The sequence below is a fragment of the Hemitrygon akajei genome, chromosome 20 (genome assembly GCF_048418815.1).
Source record: "Hemitrygon akajei chromosome 20, sHemAka1.3, whole genome shotgun sequence".
Taxonomy (NCBI): Eukaryota; Metazoa; Chordata; class Chondrichthyes; order Myliobatiformes; family Dasyatidae; genus Hemitrygon; species Hemitrygon akajei.
The window spans coordinates 31,681,644-31,696,633 of record NC_133143.1 but is presented as its reverse complement, the minus strand read 5'-3'; the positions used below and the strand labels follow the sequence as shown (position 1 = coordinate 31,696,633).

The 14,990-nt window shown below is 37.5% G+C and overlaps 1 protein-coding gene across 1 annotated transcript in view; it reads right to left on the bottom strand.

Annotated features, from left to right (window-relative positions):
• Nucleotides 1–3,652: 3,652 nt before the first annotated feature.
• Nucleotides 3,653–14,990, bottom strand: part of LOC140713929 (uncharacterized) — a 49,910-nt gene continuing 38,572 nt past the window's right edge. The window contains exon 8 of the mRNA XM_073024625.1: nt 3,653–3,719. Coding sequence (XP_072880726.1) covers nt 3,653–3,719 — 67 coding nt within the window. The remainder of the gene's footprint in view (nt 3,720–14,990) is intronic.

Below are 14,990 nucleotides of genomic sequence, written 5' to 3'. Positions count from 1 at the left end.
AAAAGAGGTAACATTGGATCAGAAGATGTAGGATCTTTGTGGGTAGAATTAAGAAACTGCATAGGTAAAAATACTTTGATGGGAGTTATATACAGGTCTCCAAACAGTAGCCAGGATGTGAGGCACAAATTACAATTGGATATGGAGAACATATGTAAAATGGGCAATTTTAAGACAGTCATGGGAGTTTTTAATATGCATGGAGTATAGGAAAATCAGGTTGGTGCTGGATCCCAAGAGAGGGAACTGGTAGAATGCCAATAGGATGGTTTTTATGAGAAGCTAGTGGTTGAGTCCACAAGGCAATTCTAAATCAGGAGTTGTTTAATGAATCAAATTTGATTAGAGAGTTTAAGGTAAAGGAACACTTAGGATACAGTGATCATAATATGTTAGAATTCATCCTGCAGTTTGAGAGGAAGAAGATAAAGTTAGATGTATTAGTATTAAGTGGAGAAAATGGAATTATAGAAGCATGATAGAGGAACTGACCAAAGTTGATTGCAAGGGGACACTAGCAGGGATGACAGCAGAACAGCAATCATTAGCGTTTCTACGAGCCATTTGGAAGGCATGGGGTAGATATATCTCAAAGATGAAATATTCCAAAGACAATGCAACCATTGCTGACAAGGGAAGTCAAAAATAGCATAAAAGCAAAAGCATAAGAGAGGGCATATAATATAGCAAAATCATAGGAAGTTAGAGAATTGGGAAGCTTTTAAAAACCAACAGAAAGGCACAATAATGTTGTAAGGAGAGAAAAGATGACATATGAAGATAAGCAAGGCAATGATATAAAATAGGATACCAAAAAAAATTTCAAATCTATAAAGAAGAAGAGAGCTGAGAGTGCATATCTGGCCACTGAAAAAGTCGCTGCGGAGGCAGTAATGGGGAATAAAGAAACAGCGGACGACCTTAGTATTTTGTGTCAGTGTTCACTGTGGAAGACATCAGCAGTAGCCAGATATTCGAGAATGTCAGGGGGCAGATGTGAGTGTAGTTGCTCTAAGGAGAAGCTGCTCGGAAAGCTGGAAGTCCTGAAGGTAGATAAGTCACCTGGACCAGATGGACTATACTCTAGGGTTCTGAAAGAGGTACCTGAAGAGATTGTGTAGGCATTAGTAATGATCTATCAATAATCACTTCTAAGAAGACCACAACCTTGTTATGGTTTGGAGGCTTGTGTGCCTCAATGACCTAGAGAGTTATGTTGGCTGGAGTTAGAGCTTCGTCCTTTGGCTCTTGATAGGGTCACTCATGTCAAAGGGTGGAAGACAGACTGAGCATGGTGCACAGTCCTCCAGGATCAGTTCAGCTCAGGGCTAGCAATCCTGACTAGTAAAACAAAATTGTTACAGAAACTGCAATGAAGAATCCTTCTACATCTGAATGCAATGGTATTCCTGAGTCTCCACCCATGTCTTGTATGACTGATAGATAGAAGTGAAAACTGAGAGGAAGCTACTGACACAGAAAAGGAAGCCCAGAACACTGCCAGAGAAGGAGGACCTTCATAGCTGCTCTAAACAGCAGCAGCATCAGGGGAAGTAAGTACTTTAAGTAAATTTCAATAATCCATAGATTATGGAATGGTTCCAGAGGACAGGAAGATTGCAAATGTCACTCCACTCTTTAAGAAGTGAGGGAGACAGAAGGAAATTATCCAGTTAGCCTGACTACAGTGGTTGCGAAGATGTTGGAGTCCACTATTAAGGATGAGGTTTTGGGATATGTGGAGTCACATAATAAAATAGGCCAAAGTCAGTATGGTATCCTTAAATCTTGCGTGACATATCTGTTGGAATTTTTTTGAAAAAAATAACAAGCAGGTTAGACAAAAGAGAGTCAGTAGATGCTACTTATTTGAATTTTCCAAAGCCTTTTACAAGGTGCCACACATGAGACTGCCTAAAAAGATAAGAGCATGGATAGAAGATTGGATGACTGGCAGAATGCAAAGAGTGGGAATAAAAGGGCCCTTTTCTGGTTGGCTGCTGGTAACTAGTGGTGTTCCACAGGGGTCCAGATTGGGATTGCTTCTTTTCACATTATATGTCAATGATTTGGATGATGGAATTGATGGATTTGTGATACAAAGATAAGTGGAAGGGCAGGAAGTGTTGAGAAAGCAAGAAATCTGCAGATAGACCAGGACATATTGGAAAAATGAGCAAAGAAGTGGCAAATGGATTATATTGTACGGAAGTATAATGGTCATGACTCCGCATGAACAGTTCCAAGCCCAGCTGCTAAAGCAGGAGGGTTGGGCATGAGGCTAGCAACGTCAACCTATAAAAACTTAGTGCTGCAGAAACTGCATCAGAAGCTCCAAAGGTCTTAGGACATGGGGGAGCTGCTTTCGGTGGCCTATGCCCCAGTAGGAGTGATGGGCTCAAGTGCATGGTTATGCTCTTTGGTAGAAAGGGTAAAGGCATATACTACCTTCTGAACTGGATCCTCATGCAGGATTCCCTAAAGGTTAACTTGCAGGTTGAATCTGTGGTAAGGAAGTCAAATGCAATGTTAGCATTCATTTTGTGAGGACTGGAATATAAAAGCAAGGATGTAATGCTGAGGTTTTACAAGGCATTGGACAGACCACACTTTGAGTACTGTAAGCAGTTTTGGGCTCCTTATCTGAGAAAAGATGTGCTAGCATTGAAGAGAGTCCAAGGAGGTTCACAAGAATAATTCCAGGAATGAGGTCATCAAGGGAATGGCGGCATAGGGAGAGGTCTCTCGACAAAAAAGGAGGTAAACTGCCCCAAAGCCGAAATTAGGCAAATATTTAAAATTGAATAACTATATTAATAAAAGGGGCAAGAGTCTAAGAACAAGAGTAAAAAGTTCGCTCAGAAGGTTGATAAAAACAAAGAGACGCAACGAGACAAGGGACCTAGCTCCCCCACGGCTAGCCTAGATGGAGATAATGAGGAAGAATCAGTGAATTTGACTTTGATTCTCAGAGAGATTCGCGAGTTCCGACAGTTGGAAGATACTAAAGGAGAAATAGTAAACACTAATTTGAGGTTAGACAAAGCAGAAGCGAGGATTGTAGCGACTGAGGAGAGGCTGCAAAAAGCAGAGGAAGTGATAGAAATAATGCTAAAGCTGCAAGAGCAGCTCCAGTGGAAGCTAACAGACCAAGAAAGCCGCTCAAGAAGGGAAAATGTGAGGATCTACGGAGTTCCCGAAGGAGCTGAAGGTAAACCCGGATTGATGATTCCTTTCGTGGAGAAGCTGCTTAGAGAGAATCTTGATGTACCGGACGCAAAAGACCTACAGATAGAAAGGGCTTACCGCGCATTAGCTCTGCTGCCCTTGGCAGGCGCCCATCCCAGATCAATTGTAGTCAGATTCCTCAGCTACAGAATGAAGGAAGAGGTGCTTAAATGTGCATGGCAAAAAAAAGGTTTCATGTTGAGCAACTGTAAAATCAGTTTAGACCACGATTACGCACCGGAGATCCTTGCCAGATGGAAGGAATATGCGGAAACACGGAGAGTCCTGAAGGAAAACAATATCAGATTCCAGACCCTGCATCCAGCTTGGTTAAGAGTCTTTTACAATGAAGGGATAAAAACCTACGCTACAGTAGAAGAGGCAATGTTGGACGTGGCGGACTGAGGACTATCTATAAAAGTTATCACCCAACCGGAGCCGTTACTGGAGAGGATTTGGCAAAAGTCATGGCAGCCAGCACGGGGAGGATGCTACACGAGAACCAGAGTGTCAAATTACAAGGAAAAGCTGCAAATATTCAGACGCGAATGCACAGAGAATATAGAATAATTAAGAGAAATGACTGAAAAGAGTAAATCAGACTTGAAGGTAAAATGAAAGTTGGTAACTGAAAATAAACTAGACGGAATTACTTGAATATAGCAATATGGTCGAGACATAAAAAGGAGAGAATTCTCTATGATTATTCACACTGCGGAGGGCCCTCTAACACAGGGTGAAGATAGAGGTATTCCCTCTGACCTGAGGCGGGCTGGTGCTCAGGCCTCACTGTTGGAAGTCGGGAAAAATTTTTTAATGTTATTTGTTCAAAAATGTCTAGGGTGTGGTTGTATGTTTTGTTTTATTGTTGAGAAGGGATTGCTTACCATTTGGTTAGAAAAGGAGAGTGTTTTTTTTATTAGAGAAAAATGCAAAATGCACTGGTAAAAATAATTTCCTATAATGTTAATGGGGTTTTGAATCCAATTAAGAGAAATAAGATTATGTCTAAATTGAAAAAAGAGAGGGCACAAATAGTTTTCCTTCAGGAAACACACGAGCCAATCCGAACATGTAAAATTAAAAAGAACGGGTTTTAAGCATGTATTTTATTCATCATATAAATTGAGCCACAAGAGAGGGATAGCAACTTTAATATCAAGTGCTCTTAATTATGAACGTATTTCAGAGACTAAAGACAAGGATGGACGATTTGTAAAAATTACAGGAAGAATAGAAGGTACAGAAATAACATTGCTGAATGTTTATGCTCCACCAGGTTGTGAATGGTCATTCTATAGGCACATTTTTGACCTAATGGTCAATTCTCAAGGGGTAATAATCTGTGGAGGGGATTTTAATATTAGGTTAAATCCTGCATTAGATTCAAGAGTAGTCACTCAAAATAAACCTTTGACTAGGAAAGTGAATTCATTGATGGAAGAGTTGGGAATTATAGATGTGTGGAGGGAATTACACCCCACTAGTAAAGATTATACACATTACTCTTTCCCTCATTCAGCTTATTCAAGGATAGACTATTTTTTATATTTAACATAGATAGACTCAGGATAAAAGACTGTAATATTGCAAAAATTGATTTGTCAGATCATAGCCCAGTCTCTATGTCCCTAATCCTGGAAAGGACAATGAGGAAAACACTATGGAGGTTAAATTCACATATACTCAATAATCCGGAAGTAATGCAGAGATTAAGGGGAGAAATTAAAGAATACTTAGACCTTAATTACACGGGGATAAACATTACCAGTGATTTTATGGGATGCATTAAAAGCTGTACTGAGAGGAAAAATTATTTCCATAACAACTCACATGAAAAAATTCAATGCACAAAAATTAGCAGACCTTCAAGGAAAATTAAAACAACTTCAAGTTGTAGATAGCAATAAAATTAATTCTAATTTAAAACAGGAAATTAAGAAATTGCAAAGTGAAATTGATAATATTTATACACTGGAAACTCAAAGAAATTTTCTTTACTTGAGACAAAAGAATTATGAAGTAGGAGGTAAATCAGCTAGATTATTAGCATATAAATTATGTAAATAACAAGCAGATAATATAATTTACAAAATAAAGAATCCAAAGACAAAGCTGGTGGAGAGCACAATAAGGAAAATTCAAGAGAGTTTTGAAACATATTATCAAGGACTGTACTCTCAACCCCGGGCCTCAAATGAGCCCTATATAGACACTTTACTGAAATCTTTAGATCTACCCAAGCTCACAGATTTCCAAAACAAATGCCTATTAGAACCAGTAACGGTCAAAGAACTGAACGTGGCCATCTCTAGATTAAAGACCGGAAAGTCTCCAGGTTCTAATGGGTTTACCTCAGAGTGGTACAAATCGCTGAAGTCACAGTTAGTCCCATTGCTACTTAACACCTTTAATTGGATATTACAGAGAGGAGAAATTCCACCTTCCTGGAGAGAAGCGATTATTTCAGTTATTCCTAAAGAGGGTAAAGATAAACTAGAATGTGGCAAAACGCCAGTCAGCGTTCTTAATTTGGATTACAAATTATTTACATCTATATTAGCACGCAGACTGGAAAAGTTTTTACCTGGCCTTATCCACTTAGACCAGACTGGATTTATTCAACAAAGACAAACTCAGGACAACATAAGGAGAACTTTACACATACTAGAACACGTTACTAAGAGTGGGACAGAGACAATGATAGTGGGGCTAGACGCTGAGAAAGCTTTTGATTCAGTTAGTTGGGCATTCCTATATAGAGTGTTAGGAAGATTTGGCTTTCAAGAAAAGTTTGTTAAAGTAATCCAGATTTTATATGACAGTTCTACAGCTCAAATTAAGATAAATGGGGACCTCTCCGACTCCTTTATTTTAGAGAGAGGATCTAGACAGGGATGCCCAATTTCTCCTCTTCTTTTTGCAGTATACATTGAACCGTTTGCCCAACTAATCAGACAGAGCAAAATTGTAAAATGTATTAAGGTGGCAGGGATTGAACAGAAAGTGGCGTTATTCGCAGATGACGTTTTAGTCTATCTGAGTGAACCAGAAAAATCATTTATAGGATTGTTTACACTGTTGGATGAGTTTTGGGAAGTATCAGGTTATAAAATAAATGTAAAGAAAATGCAGGTTATGTCCCTAAATTATACAGAATCCAAAAAACTGCAGGATACATATGATCTTGAGTGGGAAGCTAAATCATTAAAATATTTAGGAATAACCCTGCCAAAGGATCTTTCAACGTTGTCACAGGTAAATTATGGGCCATTAATTTCAAAGATAAAAGCAGATATACATAGATGGAATTTTATACCCTTTTTAAGTTTAAATTCAAGGATAAATACTATAAAAATGAATATTCTCCCTCGGTTACTCTATCTTTTCCGGACTTTACCTGTAGAGGTGGACGATAATCAATTCAGGGAATGGGACAAATGGATTTCCCGCTTTATCTGGCAAGGAAAGAAACCTAGAATTCGATTTGACACCTTACAGTTAGGGAAGGAAGGAGGAGGTTTGGCACTTCCTTGCTTCAGAAATTATTGTTATGCTTCACAGATAACCCCTCTGTTATACTGGTGTAATAAGGAATATCAGGCTAGATGGAAGGAAATAGAATTTGGATTGATTGACAGTTTTCCTTTGCATGCCTCAATAGCAGAAAAAGGATTGATAGCCCAATTGGAAAAGTCTAAAAACAGCTGGATAAATCTTACATTAAAAGTATGGCAGAAGGTGGCTAATTCATGTGGAATTAATAACATGTTAAAACTTTTTAGATGGTGTGCATATGATACCGAATTTCTTCCCAACAGAGTAAATAAAAGATTTGAACTATGGATAAAGAAAGGTCTTACAACCTATCTCTCATTTACACAGAAAAGAGTATTACAAAGTTTCCAATCCTTACAGGACAAACATGGCCTAGAACATAATGACTTTTTTAGGTACCTTCAAATATGACATTATGTTAACCAGAGTTGTAGATATACAGATTTATCAACAGTAGAATTAGAATTTTTCAAGATTCTGAATTTGGCTTACAGTTCAATGCCAAGTAAATCAATTTCTCAATTATACAATGTACTCTTACATGCTAAAAATGAAAACACGTTGTATATTAAAGAGAAGTGGGAGAAAGAAGCGAGGTTGGTACTTTCAGAGGAGGTCTGGGGGGAAATATGCAGCTTTCAGTGGTCTTCAACTAACCCTTTGATTTGGAGAGAACACTGTTAGAAAAATATTATAAGATACTTCAAGACCCCATATCAGGAAAAATATAAAGACACAAACGCGACGTGTTGGAGAAGGTGAGGCTCCAAGGAGGCAAATCATTTCCATATTTTCTGGGATTGCCCTAAATTAAGTTTATATTGGAAAGGTATTCATAGAACTTTAGGTCAGGTATTTAAGACCCAGATACCTCTGAACTTTGAGACGCTCTATTTGGGACATGTACTGTTCTTGGATCAGAAGAAAGACATAAAATTGCTACAGGTCCTCTTAGCGGCAAGTAAGAAATCAATCACCAGAAAGTGGCTAAATCCAATATCACCTACATTAGAAGATTGGCATGAAATTATTTTGGAAGTATTTAAAATAGAAAAGATTACCTACTCTTTGAGAATTCAAAAAGAAAAATTTAATCAAATTTGGAATAAATGGATTGAATTTATAACCCCAAAGTGAGCAGACTCTGGTTGACTCTCCTTATGATTTATACTGCTTTTCTCATCAACACAGTAATATTGCTAATGTAAGCACCCTTGGTTCAATTGTTTACTGTTTTTTAAAAATAGGGAATTAACACAAATAAAGGAAACGATTTGGGAAAGGGGAAAAATATGAAAAAATTAAGTAAATAAGTACACGGGGATTGGATAATTATGTTTGGGGGTAGGAGCAAACATGAACGAGTTAGGATATAAAATCCTACAATGGTAGTTACATAGGGCTACATATAATATTTTGGACCAGAAGTAATGGTTCAGAAGAGATACATGGAAATTATTATTAATCCACTATTATTACTATTTTTCTTAACAATTTTGTCATTGCTTAGTCTAATAGGGTGGAATTACAACTGCACATAATTATCTATTTAAGTGCCTTATTACTTTTTATATTATCTCAATGTGTACTTATGAATGTATAAAAAATTATAGATTAAAATTAAATTTTAAAAAATTAAAAAGAAGAATTCCAGGAATGAAAGGGTTAACATATCAGGATTGTTTGATTGTTCTAGGCCTGTATTTGGTGGAGTTTAGAAGAATGGGGGAGGGGAGATCTCATTTAAATCTATCACATATTGAAAGGCCTAGATAGACGAGTTGGAGAGGATGTTTCCTATAGTGGGAGAGTCTAGCACCACTGAGCACAGTCTCAGAATAGAGGGACGTCCAAGTAGAACAGAGATTAGGAGGAATTTCTTTTGCCAGAGGGTAGTGAATCTGTGCAATTCATTGCTACAGACAGCAGTGGAGGCCGAGTCACTGGGTGTACTTAAAGCAGAGGTTGATAGATTCTTCATTAGTCAGGGCACCAAATGATTACAGGGAGAAGGCAGTAGAATGGGGTTGAGTGGGTTAATAAATCAGCAATGACGGAATGGTGGAGCATTCTCAATTGGCTGAATGTCCTAATTCTGATACTATGCCTTATGGTCTTAAAATAATTCACATTTGCCTTCTTTTCAGTGAGCCATGACACATTCCCAGCAAGCCACATTACATTTACAGCCATTCCATTTGTGGGCAGATTATGTTCTCTCGTTTCTCTTCTGAAACTTAAGTTTGTGAAGATGCCCACTTAAGTAGTGAAGATGCCCACCAATTAAATCTGAATTAGTGCATTTCTTTACAACCCTCTGAAGTATGTTTCAGTTATCTACTTTTTTTGATCAGCCATCATCTTAATTCAAATAACTGAAAATACCCAGACCAAGATTTGTAACATAAATAACTTTTAAAAATTAAATTCACAATGTAATCTTTAACTTTACCATTCTAGTTTCTTTTGTTCTGTTTGAAATCTTGCAACACTTTTCTTCAGTTATTTTACTTGGAGATAGGAATCCACTTAGCTACTTCAATATGACTTTCCCTCCAGCATAAGGATATTATTGAGTCTGTATGTCGACTATTGGAAAGCTTTCAGCTCCATCTACAATTGCTTTGATAATAAAATAATCTTACCAACCTGGACTAACCTCTCGAACATCCAAACTTGAACATGACAAGTAACTGGAGAAAGCCTTTCTTGGTATTTTGCTCTATTACAATTGTCAATTTTGTCACCATATTCTTATAATTATCAATCACACATGAAAATTAAGTATTGAAGGGTACCTTATTTTACTGTTCTACAGGCATCTTCATTTCAAGTTACACATTTGTCAATGGTAGTGAGTACTAAATTAGATACGCATTTGAATGTGAGAGGTAACTCATTTCTTAGATCCTAGATCTATGTGGGAATTCCAATGCAAACCATTACCAGAAGTATTTTACTCAAGTATTTGTTATTTCAATGAGTACATATTTTTGAACCTAAACTTAAAGTAAATATATAGACTCCTGTAACCAATATTTTAAAATATTTTTCATCTTTTCTGCACAAATATTGCTATGCTTGTAACCAATGTTCTTTTTTCTTTTCATATGTATTTTGTAATGCATAAAAAAACACAAAACTTAATACTTACAAAACGTTTGAGATCCTTGCATTTCATATTGACAACTCCACACAACAGAATGTAAATCATTCTTAGCTTTTCAATAACATGTTTTCTTCTTCTGGAATATATATCCCTTCATAAAAGCACACAAGAAGTACATGTTAAAACATAAGTAGCACATACAAAATGCTGGAGGAATTGCAGATTTTCTCATGCTTAACATAAAGCCAGTTGCTTGGTATCCACACCAATTTAGTTAATAGCTAAATACAAAGATATTAGTGAATCATAAACTGAGAAGAGTGTAAACCAGTTTCAAAAAAACTGTTCTGCTTAAGTTTTATTCGTTTCCCACAGAATGATGGAGGAGAGTTTAGCTAATACTGAAAGCATGGTAGATAAAGTGAAAATAAGAAATCAGTCTTCTGCAATTTGACTGTTGTGATTATCCAACATTTTTTCTTTTCCCCAAGATTTGAACATCACTGACAAAGCCTGCATTCACTGCTTTTGAAGAGGTGGTGGTGAGCTGCTTATTGAACTATTTCACTCCTCTTGATAAAAATTTAGAGTCCCAGAATTTAGCCATATTGGCAATAAAGGATGATGATATATTTGCACAACAGGAAGATGTAATACTTAGAGGGGAATCTGTATAAGTGGGAGTTCATAAATATTTGCTGTCTTTGTCCACCTTGCAGGTTCAGATGTTATTGGAGTAGCCGATCTGAAAAATGCCGTATCTTTCTCTAAATCCTGCACACTGTATACTGATGCTGGGAGGAAATTAATATTGAGGATAACTGCAAAAAGCTTTTGAGCATCTTGAGAGTTATTGAAGCTGTATTTATAGAGCAAATGGAGACTATCCTATCACACTCCTAGTTTGTGTCTCATAGGTGATGGAAATATTTTAGGGTGTCAGCAGGCGAGTCACTTTATAGAAACAGCCAGCTTCTGACATGCTCTTTTATTTATTTGTCTTGTCTTGCTGAGGCTATGTCCACACTACGCCAGATAAATCCGTAACCGAAGCTTTTTCTCTTTGTTTTTACCCTCCGTCCACACTAAAACGGCATTTTCATCCCGCGAAACCGGAGCTTTTCAGAAACACTTTCCAGGGTGGATATTTTTGAAAATGCTGCTCAAGCAGATCAGTGTGGACAGGGTAACCGGAGACTTCTGAAAATGCTGTCAGATGACAGCGCGCCAGTTCATTGTTTTCTTGAACACAACCTAACAATTTCAGAACAGACAGCAACGAGACTGAAGCCAGAAGAGTTAGAAATGAACTCACCAAATACTTTGACCCATAACTTACTGAATAAATAAGTATACTGTACTCACTTTGCCTTGTTTTCTGTCCTTGCTTGTATGAAGATGGTTTACCTATTTATGCAAGTACTTCTCTGACAATAGATGTGTAACAGCCTAATGTAACATTGTATGGAAATACAAGATAATACTGATGCAGGCATGTTTTACACATTTAACAAGGTGCTTTATTAATGGAACAGAGTTAGTCAGTTTTTCAATGTTTGTCATCAGCCAAGTCATACAGTCCATGAACTCCCCGTCAGTTGCCTCCATACGCTTCAGTATTTATTTTTTTAAAACTTTTAAATCTTCCTGCGCGAGAGCCAACAGCTGCCCGTTGTTTAAGCTTTCTAGTCTGTAACTGAACAAATGCACCATCTTTCACAGCGAGATTCAACACCAAACATGTCACTTGTTTTCGGTAGATGAGTCCTGCGCATGCACAGTAGGAGATTCGACGAAATCCCTGTTTCAATGTGGATGGAGATTTTTTTTAAACGCATAGTGTGGACACCTATCATTTTTACGTGAAACCGGCATTTTCAAAATTATCTGGTCTAGTGTGGATGTAGCCTGTGGTTACATCCACACTACACCGGATAAATCCGTAACCGAAGCTTTTTCGCTTCGTTTTTATTCTCTGTCCACACTAAAATGGCGTTTTCATCCCCGAAACCGGAGCTTTTCAGAAACGCTTTCCAGGCAGGGTATTTTTGAAAACACTGCTCGGGCAGATCAGTGTGGATGGTGTAACCGGAGACATTTGAAAACGCTGTCAGATGGTAGCACGCCAGTTCATTGTTTTCTTGAACGCAACCTAACAATTTCAGAATAGATGGCAAAGACTGAAGCCAGAAGAGTTAGAAATGTACTCACCAAATACTTTGTCCCATAATTTACTGAATACATAAGTATATTCACTTTGCCCTGTTTTTTGTCCTTGCTTGTATGAAGGTGGTTTTACCTATTTATGCAAGTACTTCTCTGACAATAGATGTGTAACAGCCTAATATAACATTGTATGGAAATACAAGATAACACTGATGCAGACATGTTTTATACATTTAACAAGATGCTTTATTAATGCAACAGAGTTAGTTTTTCCAATGTTCGTCGTCAGCTGGGTCAATCTGTCCGTGAACTCCCTGTCGGTTGCCGCCATACGCTCCAGTTTTTTTTTATTAGTTTTAAGTTCTCCTACGCGAAAGCTGTCTGTCGTTTTAAGTTTTTCTAGTCTGTAACTACACAAACGTGCACTTTTACGGCGAGATTCGACACCAAACATATTGCTTGTTTTCGGTAGATGTGTCTTGCGCATGCGCAGGAGGAGGAGATTCACCAAAATCTCCGTTTCAGTGTGGATAGAGATATTTTCAAAAACGCATAGTGTGGACACCTATCATTTTTACGCAAAACCGGCGTTTTCAAAATTATCCGGTCTAGTGTGGATATAGCCTGAGTTTCTATTCAGTGATGATTAAAAGGGTGTTAATGGTAAGGCACTTAATGATGGTAATGCCTTTTGAAATATTAATGCTAGATTCTGAGACTCTCTACAAAATGAAGTTGCCTCCAACTGGCCCTCCAAACCTTGGTGGAATTAGTCCTGGAAGGTCAAACCACTGAATCTGAAATGATATATACTAATTTCTTGAAACATTATTAAAGAAATGTTTTAAGTTATATCTGTTCAAAATCTCATTGGAATATTTTATCGGTGTTGGAGTCACAATGTGTATAAGTTGCTGTTAATTCACAAATTATTGCTCATACCATTTGAGATCTCTGTCATTATTGAGCAGTTGTGAATTGAACTGGCCACTACGTAGTTTTATGGAATACTCTCCACTTCACTATATGAGTCTGGCTCCAGCTGAAATGCCGATTTGCTTGGTTAACTCGCCGCTCTAAGCCTTCATTGTTTTGATCATCAACACATCTCTACATATACACATCAAAAATGAACACTTCATCACATCTATGTATATTGCAACATTTTTTATTATCACAGAGGAGGCAAAGGGTAAAAAACATCTGAAAATAATGTCACCCGTAAATTTGTCTAATTTGGAACAGATTACTGTTCTCAGTCATTGCTGTTGGGTAAAATTCTAGAAACATTTCAGCCATCATTGTTGTGTTGTATGTATTTGAACACAAGAATTATCGTAGTTTAAGAAGGTGGCTCATAGGACTAACTGGGATAATCAGATGTAGGGCCTTAGTGATGATTTTACCATCAACCTTCATGTCCCACAACAGAAAATAAAAAACAAATAATCATTATTCTATTATATTCTATTATTTCAATTCTACAGAATAGCTGGAACATGAAAATAATTTGATTATAGTCTTTTCCATATAATAGCTAGATTAATACAATTTGCAATTTGAAGTGAAGACAATTTAAGTGCGTACAGAACAAACTTAAATAAGTTTCAATATTATATAAAAAGCTTAAGTGTTTTAGTTTATATTGTTTTGATGATAATTAATTTAGTAATTCAGTTCTACTCGTTCTTCGGGACTCAAATATTTCCTTAGTGAGCACTAAATTCAATTTTTGAGTTGTGTCATGAATGACTTACTATTCGACACTCCAAAGAATGATCAAACTCAGCCTGAATGGGCTTGCTGAGCCCTTCTGATGAAGCACAAAAAGTTAGGAAGAAAGTCAGAATTAAGTCTCTCCCCACCCCACCCCACCCCCCGCATTTCTTAGCAGGTGACTCAGCAGGAGAACTTACTGAGCCAAAGTACAATTTATTATCAGAGTACATACGTGTCACCACATATAAACCTGAGATTCTTTTCCTGCAGGCATACTTAGCAAATCTATAGAACAATAACTATAAACAGGATCTGTAAACTGTAAACAACCTGTGAAAATGCAGATAATAAATAAATAGCAATAAATGACAAGCATGAAATAAATAACAAGATGAAAGAGTCCTTAAATGAGTGCAGTTATTCCCTTTTGTTCAAGAGCCTAATATTTGAGAAATGGTAACTGTTCTTGAACTTGGTGGTGCAAGACCTGAAGCGTCTATACCTTCTTCCTGAGCAGTGAGAAAAGAGCATGGTCTGGGTGGTGAGGATCTTTGATGATGGATGCTGCTTCTCTATGACGTTTCGTGTAGGTGTGCTCAATGGCTGGGAGGGGTTTACTGTGATATAGTGGAACGAATCCACTACATTTTGTAGGATTTTCTACTCAAAGGAATTGGTGTTCCCATACTTGGCTGTAATGCAGCCGGTTAGTAGATTTACACATCTATAGAAGTTTGCCAAGGCTTTTGATAACATACCAAATCTCTACAGACTCATGAGGAAGTAGAGGCACATTTGTGCTTTCTTTGCAACTATATTTATATGATGGGTCCAGGACAAATCCTCTGAGATAGTGACACCCAGGAATTTAAAATTATTGACCCTCTCCACCTCTGATGATAAAACCATAAGATGCAGAAGCAGAATTAGGAGATTCAGCCCATCAGTCTGCTCTGCCATTCCATCATGGCTGATCCCGGATTCCACTCAACCCCATCGGCTTGCCATATCCTTTGATGGCATGGCCGATCAGGAAACGATTAAAATTCACCTTAAATATACCCACGGACTTGGCCTCCACAACAATCTGTGGCAGAACATTCCACAGATTTACTACTCTCTGGCTAAAAAAAGTCCTCCTTACCTCTGTTTTAAAAGGTTGCCCATCAATTTTGAGGCTGTGCCCTCTAGTTCTGGATACCCCCACCAT